At 39.9% G+C, this 11,821-nt stretch overlaps 1 protein-coding gene across 3 annotated transcripts in view; it reads left to right on the plus strand.

Moving 5' to 3' along the window:
* The window catches only part of WDR19 (WD repeat domain 19), a 96,486-nt gene that overhangs the window by 45,688 nt on the left and 38,977 nt on the right, over positions 1–11,821 (plus strand). For 2 of the 3 annotated variants that reach the window (XM_019552908.1, XM_019552911.1), the window contains exons 13-20: positions 1,233–1,339; positions 1,836–1,958; positions 3,330–3,479; positions 4,220–4,367; positions 5,706–5,910; positions 6,540–6,699; positions 9,637–9,747; positions 10,040–10,149. In XM_019552908.1, coding sequence (XP_019408453.1) covers positions 1,233–1,339; positions 1,836–1,958; positions 3,330–3,479; positions 4,220–4,367; positions 5,706–5,910; positions 6,540–6,699; positions 9,637–9,747; positions 10,040–10,149 — 1,114 coding nt within the window. The remainder of the gene's footprint in view (positions 1–1,232; positions 1,340–1,835; positions 1,959–3,329; positions 3,480–4,219; positions 4,368–5,705; positions 5,911–6,539; positions 6,700–9,636; positions 9,748–10,039; positions 10,150–11,821) is intronic. The other variant, XM_019552910.1, reaches the window with a different exon arrangement.

Here is an 11,821-nt window from a genome sequence, read left to right on the forward strand (position 1 = left end):
GCTGGCTTTGCAAGGGCCATTCAGCGGGCCAGCAGGGGCAGTAGTCCCCCCATCCCCCAGCTTAGTTTAAAGGCCGGTGGAGCAGGTCAGCCAGCCTGGCTGAGAAGAGCCTCCTCCCCTGGGGAGAGAGGTGGAGGCCATCTCTTCCCAGCAGCTTACTGCCTCTCTCTCCAAAGAGCGGGCTGTGGTCATGGAAGCCAAATTCTTCCCAATAACACCAGCGCCGCAGACTTTGGTTCACCGCGTGGATCCTCCTCTCCCTCCTCAGCCCATAGCCCGAGACTGGGAGGATCGACGAAAACACCACCTGAGCTCCCAGACCCCTAAGCCCCACTCCCAACTCCCTGTAGCGCCTCATGACCTGGCTGGGGGTGCTCCGAGCCGTGTCATTGATGCCCACATAAATAAGGAGCATGCTACCCCTGTTTTTAGGTAGTGGCTATAAGTGTCCATGCATCTCAATTTAGAACTTTTTGTGAATAAAATTACTCAAAAAATGGGGGGGAAAAAATCCAGCATTAGTCAAATTAACAAGTGAGATTTTGCTTGGAAGTAGATAACTCTAATCTCGGGGTGCTCAACCTTTTCGCTTAGTCAGCTTGATTCAGCTCCTGGGGCTGATACCGCAAGGCCCTACCTGGCTGTGTGGAGGGGGCTGGTGGAGGGGTGTGGCCCAACCCCAATCCAGCCCCGTGGAGGGAAGGGGGTGGTCCAGCCCTGCAGGGGGAAGAGGGTATGGCCCAGCCCCAACCAATCCACATGGAGGGAAGCAGGTAATCCAGCCCTGCAGGAGAAAGAGGGTGTGGCCCAGCTCCCTGGGGAAAGGGGTGTGGCCCAGCTCCTGTCCAGCAGCACAGAGAGAAAGGGGCATGATTTGGTTCCCATCTGGCTGTGCTGGGAGAAGGGGCATGGGAATTTGGCAGCAGGAAAAGGAGCCAGTACTTCCCTGCTACCAAATTTCTGAATCTGTAGGGAGGCACATAGGCCACATGCAGTGGTTTGGCTGGCCACATTTGGACCCATGAGCTGGGGGTTGAGCACCCCTGCTCTAATCCTTTGCAGTCTTAAGGGTGAAAATACTTCTTCATAATCTCTCATTACTGCAGGGAACCCCTTCTCACCTTCTGCATGTACTGACTCATACCATTTTAGACAATTTTATATTATACAGATGGCTAGTAAAGACACAAGAACATAGGTAACTCTCTCTTTTTCCTCCTTAAATTTGGTAGGTGTAAAAAAACTTAAAGACATGGAGTACCTGGGGACAGTAGCCAGTATGAGTCTTAATTCTGACTATGCTGCTGCACTTTTTGAGGGTAAAGTCCAGTTGCATATGGTAAGTACACTGTAGGTTTTGAGATACAAGAATTCAGCTGAACTCAGGTAGTAGCAGAGTGAGGAAGAAATTGAATGAGTCAAAATAATAATAATCTTGGAATAAGAGTAGAAGCTAGGTGCTGAGTAGATGCAGTTGACAGAAGAAACCAAAGAGAGCTTTAGTAGAAAACATGAAAACAGTTGAATTTCTGGGAACTTTAAAAAAAATATACATTCTGTATTCAAGTAGCAGTCTCTGAGAATAAAATTCTTTGTTCTTGGCTATTCAACAAGCTGGGTCTATATGCTCTTGTGGGAACTTGCAGGGAATGGGGAGTGGTTTGTAAGTAATATATGTGAAAGGGCAATTCTGAGCTACGTGTAGCAACCAGTGTTTCATCTTATTCACTGTCAGTTTTGTACAGACAAAACCTGTTAATATCTCATTAAGCACAACCTATTAATATCTCATTAAACATGGTGCAGTTCAACTTCCTTTACTCCTTATGTTTTAGATAGAAGGTGAAGGTTTGAATGCCCAAGAAGAGCGAGAGACTCGACTCTTCCCAGCAGTTGAAGATAAATGTCGAATCTTGTGTCATGCTTTAACTGGTGATTTTCTCATTTATGGTACAGATGTAAGTGTGTTTCCTGTTTCATATCTTCTTTAATGCAATAAGTTTCTTGTTCATTATATCATAGACATAATTTGTAAGGCTCTGATATGCAGTCTCCCTGAAAACATTCTGTTTAACCGTGTTTAAGCAAATGGGGACAAAATTACAGCCAACTTCCTTCATTATTTATACCTACATGAAATAAAGTAGTACTGGCAGATTACAGTGATGTGTAATCATTTAAATTTGTATCCAAAGTAAGGATTTTAAGTAAAGTCTTGGGTATTTATCGCTTTTTTTCTGAGGTGCTACTGAAGATTTAAGGCAGCAGTAAACAACCTTTTAAGGCTGTGGTGGGGATTGACCTAGTTAGGGTCAAAGGCAAGTGGTTGGGCACTAGGACCAAGGCACCACTAGCACTTTTCCCTGCAGCAGCAAGGGAAAGCTGCCGGCAGCCAGAGCTTTTACCCAGCCTAGGCTACCCCACACAACCCCAGCACTGAATGCTGCTGAAAGCCCATGTCCATGATCCTGATTTGGCCTATAGCCCATGGGTTGCCAAGTCCTGATTTTAGGGTTCTGAATTCACAGCTGAACAATTGGATGTGTAATAGTTTTACAATTAGTGATTTTGTATATTTAAAAGAATCTGTACATAAAATGAATTTAAAAGATCACCAAAATATTTTCTCATATCAAAATATAGCATTTATTTAAATGCACTGAATCACAAATAACCAATTCATTCATTTATACACATTTTTAAAAGATGTCTCTGCTCTGTAAATGCAGAGATGAATTGTCAGCTTGAGATACAGAGTACTTCCCTCTCACAAAAGAAACATTCAATTGTCCCTGTTTATAGAACTGCAAAGGATGCAGCAAACTTTTCTTTCAGAACACTGAGATGGGGAAACTTTTCACTCTTAAAATTTACTGTGTACTCATATGCTGCTCCTGGACAAGGTTTTAATCAGTTTGGTAAAAATGCCAAGTGTTAGGTTTTTCTAAATTTTGAAGTACTTTTATAGTGCTTCTTGTATAGAAGTAGCCCCAGATGGTGCTCAGCAGAAGACAAACAAAGTCTCTTCTGCTCCTTTGCTCTACTAAAATACATTAAAAAGAATTTTGGCTTTTTGCAGTGAGAAACATGCTTACAGGGAAAAGGCTCCAGTTTCTCTTGCCTTGTTTCAGAATAGCTGCCAGTAGGGAAAAGAAGGTTATAAAAAATTATAATCTTCTTTCAACATTCCCCATGCTCAGCACCCAAGGAATGGACAAATTGAAGTAGGGGTGACAGAGTCATTCCATCAAAATTGGTCACTCAAAGAATGTATAGTCCAGTAACTCATTTATAACCACTATTATGATTATTCTATTATTTATTATTAGACTGGTGTTATTCATTATTTCTACATTGAAGACTGGAAGTATGTGAATGAATATCGGCATACTGTCAGTGTGAGAAAAATCTTTCCAGACCCAAATGGAACCAGATTGGTTTTCATTGATGACAAAGGTGACGGCTTTGTCTATTGCCCAGTAAGTCAATTCAGGGCATCCTAGGCATTTATATTTACAAGCAGAGTTCACTGTCAACTGTTCTCCTGTACAGTGTGTTTTATCAGAATAAATATTTATTAGTTGGTTGAATCATCATACTGGATCAAACCAATTTTTTTAATGACCTAGTAGTGTTTAGTCTCCAGCAGTAGCAAGTGTGAAAAATTTTCAATGGGAGTTCAAAAATACATAATTATGGAGTAGACTGCCCATGCAGGAAATTTCTTCTTAATTCCAGGCATTTGGTAATTGAGCTATACACTTTATATATCTTAACATTGTTTTATTCTTCCTAAAGTAACTCTAGATTTCTTCCATTATCCTTGTTAATATCTAGTGCTTTAATCCTATTATATTCCTTGGCACTCCTTTATGTTGTGTACTTTTTTAAAAAATGGATGTTTTTGTATCAGTTTAAAATGTTGTACCTTTCCATTTAATTGCATGACCCCTTGTTTTCCTCTTGTAAGAAAAGTAAAAAAGAGAATCCAGTTTTCCTCTCGATATTCTGTTTTCACAAGTTATCTCTTCTCTAAATCGTTCTACAATTCACAGCTTCTCATAAGAAAATTTGTCACGTTTGTTGTAATTTTTATCACCCATCAGTCATCTACTCTATTGTTACATTTTTTTGGAGATAGGTGATAAGTCTATTGCAATATTCAGTGTGTCATGCACTTTCTGTTTCTTAAATAATTTCATATTATTATTTTTTGTAGGTAAATGATGGTGTGTATGAAATTCCAAATTTTGCACCAACTATTAAAGGTGTCCTCTGGGAAAACTGGCCAACAGATAAAGGTGTATTTGCTGCTTATGATGATGATAAAGTGTATACTTACATTTTTCATAAGGATACTATACAAGGTACTGTAAATATTTTAATCCTGTGAGCCATTTGATATTTCATAGTAAATTGAAATGTAGAATATGTCTGGTTCTTCAATAATGTTCAGTGTTGCCATTTAATTCATACTGGGCATATCTACACATGCAATTAAACATTCAACAATAACTATGGCACATATTGTTCCAGAATTTATTGATCCTGGGTGCCGCGTTTGAACTTGCACCCAGGACCACAGCACATTGAACTAGGTCAGAGCAGCCCCAGCTGGTAGGAAGCTTGGGGGGGTCAGCCTGCCAGCCCAAGATGCTCAGTGTGCTCCGGAGGAGCTGGCTGGGGCTTGAGGGTAGTTCAGCGTGAGGCTAGCTGACAGGCAGCCTCCACACTGAAGCACCTTTGTGCCTCAGCCAGCCCTATCAGCGTCTACACGTGTTGCTACAGAGTAAAAACTCTGCTATAGGATAGTACTTGTGTTTTTACAAGTACTAACCTACAGCAGAGTTCATTAGTTGCCATCCTAATAATACTGCATGTTTAGATGCCGGGATGTTTACTATGGACCTAATTGGGCAACTCTGCAGTAAATGTCTCGTGTAGACACATACAGTCGCTTGACTTGGGTACATATAGAAATGAACAATAAGGATTACTATTGGTAAGTGTAACTAGCCATATAGAAGGCAATTGCTGTGTAGGTTTTCTTGCACAACTCCATCAAGACATTTCAGTCTTCGTCTGCATGTTTCCTATTTTAGTCTTTGGTCTACACACTCCCAGTTGCATTGTTTTTTTTTTCTCTTTTTGGTAACATAGGCACATCTTTGCTCAAAACGAATAACAAGACTTAGGTTTCCTTTTCATTTTCTTTCTAGCCAGAATTTTAGTCAGGCCTTCTGATGAGTCATAAAAATTATCATTATTCATCCATTTGGTCATATAGTCCACATGCCTGCTAGTAAAGGGTACTTTAATTTATGTTTGTTTATGATCCATTGGAGAACCATTCTTTAATAGCACTCGCCATATGGTATTCACTGTATCTTTAATGTTTGCCTAAACCTTAAAGCCTCTCAATTCAAGGCTTATGTAAAGTTACTTTTAATTTTGCTAAATAAATATAAAGTCAAATACATACCATAACTAATGAAAACCAGAATTAGAGATCTTATATAGTTCTGCCTAACACTAATGTATAGTGTTGCTATTATGCTAAAGATAAAAAGAAAAAGTTCATTGAGTTTTCAGAATAAAACTCTTTCAGTGTTATATTTCCTAGCCTTTCAAAGTGACTGCCTGCTAAACATTCTGCAGTATAACGGTCTTGTTAAATAATTTTGTTTTATTTTTTCCTAATACAGGATCCAAAGTTATTTTGGCAGGTGGCACCAAAGTTCCTTTTTCCCATAAACCACTGCTGTTGTATAATGGAGAATTAACCTGTCAGACTCAAAGTGGGAAAACAAACAATATCTTTCTTAGTACTCATAGTTTCCTTGGAAATTTGAAAGACAGTGGACCTAATGAGCTGAAACAAATGCTTCCTCAGACTTTAATGCTGAAAAGGTAGGTTTACTTTTTAATTATATGTGGTTAATTAATTGTTTTCTTTTCTGTCTGTAGATCACTACAGCATTCTAAAAATGTCATGCTGATTATTGATAAAGTTACATTGAACTATCAGGCCAGGTAATTGGCTGTCCATATAGATTAAGCAATAACAAATGATCCAACAAATGATCGAAGTTAACAAATGATAACTAATTTTTCTTTATTGCAAGCAAAGAACTAATTTTTTTCAAGAACTGTTCTGAGTTTCATGACATCTCCCCCCGAAAGTGGTTGAAGATGTGTGTCATTCTCTTAGTTCCCAGTCTAGTGAATCAACCAAGAACCAGTACAGCGGAGAGGTAGTCAAAAAGTCCACAGTAGGCCTTGGAAACAATGACTTGCTGAAGGGGAGTTAAGGGGTCACCTGGAACAAAGTGTAAACCAATAGATCTGTGTGAATTTCCCTTCTTCCTGCCATACGATTCTCCAGTAGTCCTGTGTGACCTACATATCACAGATCCCCAAGTGACATCCACTTTAAGATAAATTAGTTATCTTAAGGTTTATATATAAAAAAAAACACCCAAGAGTAGATAATTCTCTGTACAATCATTGTTTTTAACTCCGTGTTTCTCCCTGAATAGATTTTCTGAAGCATGGGAGGTTTGCAAACTTCTGAATAACCAGTCGGGTTGGAATGAGCTTGCGAGAGCTTGCTTGTATCACATGGAGGTGGAATTTGCCATACGAGTCTATCGCACAATTAGAAATGTTGGAATGGTGATGTCACTAGAGCAAATAAAGGTAAAATATAAAAGTAGCAGTCACACATTTTTGTTTAAAATAAAAAAAAAAGAAAAATTAAGTTTTTAATTTACCTTTAAGATTGTTGGAATTGGTTTTATGGGTTTTTTTGTTTTTTTTAAAATAAAAGCCAGGTTTATTTTAAAAGTCTGTAAGGAAAAAAAAGTAAGTAATGGGGAGAAATGATTTCTCTGGGAATTCTACATACTCAAGTAAGTACTAAATATTTCACTATGATACCTTCTCAGCTAGGTCATTTGCATTCAGGATTTTAATACTAACTGGTTTTCCGTATATTTTTTGAGTGTTTCTTAACCACTAAAAATTTGATTTTATACGAAATATGAGCTAACATATAAATGAAGTTTTGGTAATTCCTGAGATTAGGAGAACTTTTTGTGTTAAATTTCCATATACTGAGAAGGAAAAATCACACACACAGTATGAACAGATTAAACAAATTACACTTTAAAAGGTGAGAAGAGACTTTGCATGTCAGACTGTCTGCCTAGCTGTTTTGTCTATCAGTTCTACCCCAGTTTAGTGAGTAGAGCAGACAGGTTACCATGGGATAAAGCAGACAAACGAAGTAGTTAGTGGTCCACTTTCAGGTCCACCGAGGAGCACATGGGGCACCCCTGCCCCCGGCTCTGTGACTGTTGCCTCCTGGGTCTGGCGGGGGTACCCAGCGTCCCCCCATGGCCGATCACTGAGCAGGGGGGGCCACGAGGAAGGCGGGGACTCCTCCTCATGCTCAGTGGCAGACCCAGAAGTGAACCAGAAGTACTTCCAGTCCACTTCCGGGTTCACCACCGAGCACGTGAGGGGCCATTCATGCTGCTGTGGGACACTCCATCTGCCCCACCATTGCAGTGTTCATGAGCCACACCTGGTACCTCAAGGTATATAGAAAAAATATTTAAAGCTGTCTATGGCTGGTTCGCTGATTCTCCAAATCAGCATCGAATCTTCAGATTCTGATTAGGCCGAATTGAATCAGGACAGTGATCCAAATCAACAAATCAAATCACTGTCCCCGATTCAGGCCAAGTCTGAATCAAATATGGCCCTTTTTGCATACCCCTACTAACTAGTGCTGTCATCAGTATTTTCTTTCTCTTTTCTAGCCATTCTGTTTTCTCATGCTCTTCTATCCATTGTTTTAACTTTTTTACTTTTCTTCTTCCTGTATATTAAAACCAAGCACAGAAATTACAGGCATCTTTCTAAATGTTCCCCCCCACTTTATTTTAAAGCCCTTCACGGTGGTGTTGATCGCCTTTTTCCCAGAAAGCCAGTGTGTCAACGTACTAGAAGAAAGGCTAGTGTTGACTTCTGTAAGACTGACATTTAAAGTTCCACTATTTGCACATCTTTCATATCTACTTTTTGCAAGTGCTAGAAATCAGTTTCTTTTGACCGTGGGGTTTAACTCTGACATCCAGCTAATCAGTTATAAATTAAAATGATTTTTTAAAAGCAAAATAATGGGAATTTTAAACATTTGCTAAGTCCAGCAAGAAGTTCTGAATATGCATCATCCCTTTATTCTCATATTTCAAAATCTTGTGGTTATATTCTGATCTCATTTGTACCACGAGCTATTAAAGTTAATGGCGTTAAGTTGCATTAACAGTAGTGCAACTGAAATTGGGATAGAATGCCTTGATTCTGTATCTGTTACTGACTGCCAGTTGTCATGTTTTCCCGGAACATACTTTCTTGTCAGTTTGCCCACACCAGGGTTTTTATAAGTCTTACAGAAGTTTTCTTCAAAATCTTACTTATTAAGAAACAAAACAGAAAAGATTTAAACAGTTTGTATGTATAATTAGTGTCATTTGTTGTCTGGGGAGTTGCATACAATATTTTCCATACGTTAAGTTCTCGCTTCTCTTTATTACTTTTCACTACTCTGATGCTTTATGATTTTTAGCATATTCTGAACATAAATTATATATAAAGTGCTTGACAATTTCCTTGACAAAATAAGCGCATATATATTGTTTTTATTTTAAAATAGGTAACCTAAACATATTGAATTAACTTTAGGGGTTTTTGCATTTTAAGATTAATAAAATATATTGATATGAGACTAATACATTTCTACTCATTTTATATGTAGGTACTCTTTTGAAGTGTTCATGTCCCTCACCCCTTTGTCTCCATCTTTGCATTAAAATATGTGTACTGGTCAAATACATTTGCAGACCATTATTCCATATGCATGCCATACATGTCACCATATGTATGCAATACAATGCAGTACGTCACAGAGGAAACAAGACGTTCACAATGGAGTGTTTTGTTTTGGAGGGTTTTTTAATTATCATTTTTAGTGGGAAGATAAAGTCTGTTACCATTGTAAATATCTAATATCAACAGTTTACAGAAATATATATAGTAATATAAGAACAGTTAGAATATGTTATTCTAAATTGCTGATCTAGGAGTGTTGCAATGGTAAAAGCACTGGACATTTTTTTTCCCCACACAAAAATGACAATTATAAAAGTCTTGCTTTGGATGTTTGGACCACTCATCTAAAAACTTTAATTTCCTGATGTTTAACTATTGTATTAATGCCTGGTCTTGTAACCTTTAGTTGTATAAACAGTCTTATTAACTTCAAGGGCTTTTTTCAAATGAAGGCTGTATAGCTGAGCTTTTAAATTTGCTGACTGCTGTGTATTGGTGACAGCAGCTGTATATTTCTATTTGATGGTAGCATTTGCTTGTATATTGAGAAGTGTCACATTTTTGGGGGAAGGTGAGAGAGAACTATAAATTATGTTATTCCATATGTTTTTTTCTGGGTGTAGAATGTGACAGTCATGATCTAGTAACACATTTCTGTAGAATATTTTTAAAGTTAGTAACAGTAACACTTTGTAATGAGTTCCTTAGGACTGTTGTTGCATTCATATCTGTTTCCAGGGAATAGAAGATCGCAGTCTTTTAGCGGGACATCTTGCCATGTTCACCAGTGACTTTAATCTGGCTCAGGATTTATATCTAGCATCCACCTGCCCTATTGCTGCACTTGAGGTACACTGGCAAGCTACCTAAAATTAATTGTAATATTTCCGCCCCCCCTTGTGATAATTCTGCTTAGTTGTTTGGATTTCTCCCCCATGCTCTAAATGATACGTTCTGTCAGTTGTTTAAGATAAGTGTATTTTAACCTTTGTTATACTGTCATCTGTCTTAAATTCTCTACCAATATGAACATTATAGTTATAACATCAAACATTTGTATCATAATTCATCATTACACATGCTTACATCACAAGATTGGTTTTCCCAAAAACTAAATGTAAATAATTTATTTTGATAACAGATGAGAAGAGATTTGCAGCATTGGGACAGTGCATTACAGCTGGCTAGACGTTTAGCTCCAGACCAGATCCCATTCATATCAAAGGAATATGCTATGCAGCTTGAATTTACGTATGTTTCTTAATAAAATTGTAGTATAATAATTTAGAATGACTATTCCTACCGAGTAGAAAAATGCAAGAGATGTCCGGAAAGAACATTTCCATAAAGATCTTGACTAATATCAGATGCTTTAGTCCAGGGGTAGGGAACGTTTTTTAGCCGGAGTGCCAAAAAACGCCACAATACCTACCTTGGAAGGTGCCAGAGTGCCGGCATGCCAGAAAAACAAAATGAGGGTGGGGGTACATGGCAGGGCGCCCTGCTTGTGCCCCCCACCCAAAGCCACTGCCCTCCAGCCCGGGCTCTGTGGCTGTCAGCAGCTTCTCCGGCTCTGGGTAGTTGCTGGAGCCCAGGCTGCTCCCAACAGGGCTTGCAGTGTCCCAGCTACCTGCTGGGAGCAGCCTGGGCTCCCAGCTGGCAGCAGCTACCCAGAGCTGGGGTTGGCTGCAGCCAGGAGGCTCCAAACAGCTGTGCCGGGCTCTGAAGCTCCAGCATCAGCTCTGTACCAGCGCATGCACACGCACCTCAGAGCAGGCAGTGAGAGAGGGGCAGCTCTAGCAAGCAGCAGGTAGGCTGCAAACAGCAAGCAGCAGGTAGGCTGCCAGGCTCCACAGCTCCAGCACCAGCTCCATGCTGGCGGGGACTGCGTGTGCACCTTGGGGCACATGCAGAGAGCTGATGCCGGGGCTCCAGAGCCCGGTGCAGCTGTTTGCAGTCTCCCAGCTGCAGCTGGCCCCGGCTCTGGGTAGCTGCTGCCAGCTGGGAGCCCGGGCTGCTCACAGCAGGCAGCTGAGATGCTGTGAGCCCTGCTGGGAGCAGCCCGGGCTCCGTCACTGGCAGCAGGTACCCCAGAGCTGGGGCTGGCCGTGGCGTGCCAAGCAAAATGACCTTGCATGCCATGCTTGGCATGTGTGCCAGGGGTTGCTGACCACTGCTTTAGTCCATTGCACTGTCATATAGAAGCTCTATGTGGTCCTGCATCTGTCGTGCCAATGAGGTTGTAAGAAAACCAGAAAAATCAGCAAAAATAGCTGATTAGCTGATTTATGTGAGTAAATGAAGTGCAGGGGTGGGGGATGCAGTCTGAACTGTTTGCTTTGAAATTTGCTAGGAAAGTTTTTAGTTGCAGACAAAAGTCTGTAGTTGGATAATCTTCTACTACCTGGGACTCATTCCTTTGATATCAGAAGAATGCCTTGTATTCAAGTATCTCTGCTCCTCCTAAGTCATCCATACATATCAGTGAGAGCGTGTCAGACATCAAGTCCAGTAGTCCCTACCTTTCCAATACCCTTGACTTTAAACCCTTGTCTTTTATATATATATTGTAGATGATTGAATGTAGATTTAAATGTTAAATGTATTACTTGATAATATGGATTGTTAATAAATTAACTTTACAAACCCAGCTCCATGGCTGACCCTGCCAGGCTGATTACCTTTTCTCTCTCACTGCCAAACTAAGGTAAGGAGCATCATGGCTCCTTAAGGTATGCTTCCATAAGCAGCCCTTCTACAGAGATGCAGGTTTTCCAGAAAATTTTGAATTGGAAAAATTTCCAATGCCCTAAATAGAGTGTCATCTAATTTAGCATGTTTATTTGACTTACATTTAGTAAACAAAACTAAAAAAGTACCCCTGTGTTAATTTTATGTCCCAATAGCCACAAGTATTTGAAGT

This window comes from Crocodylus porosus, unplaced genomic scaffold (assembly GCF_001723895.1).
Source record: "Crocodylus porosus isolate Cpor-Errol unplaced genomic scaffold, CroPor_comp1, whole genome shotgun sequence".
In the NCBI taxonomy this organism is placed as follows: Eukaryota; Metazoa; Chordata; order Crocodylia; family Crocodylidae; genus Crocodylus; species Crocodylus porosus.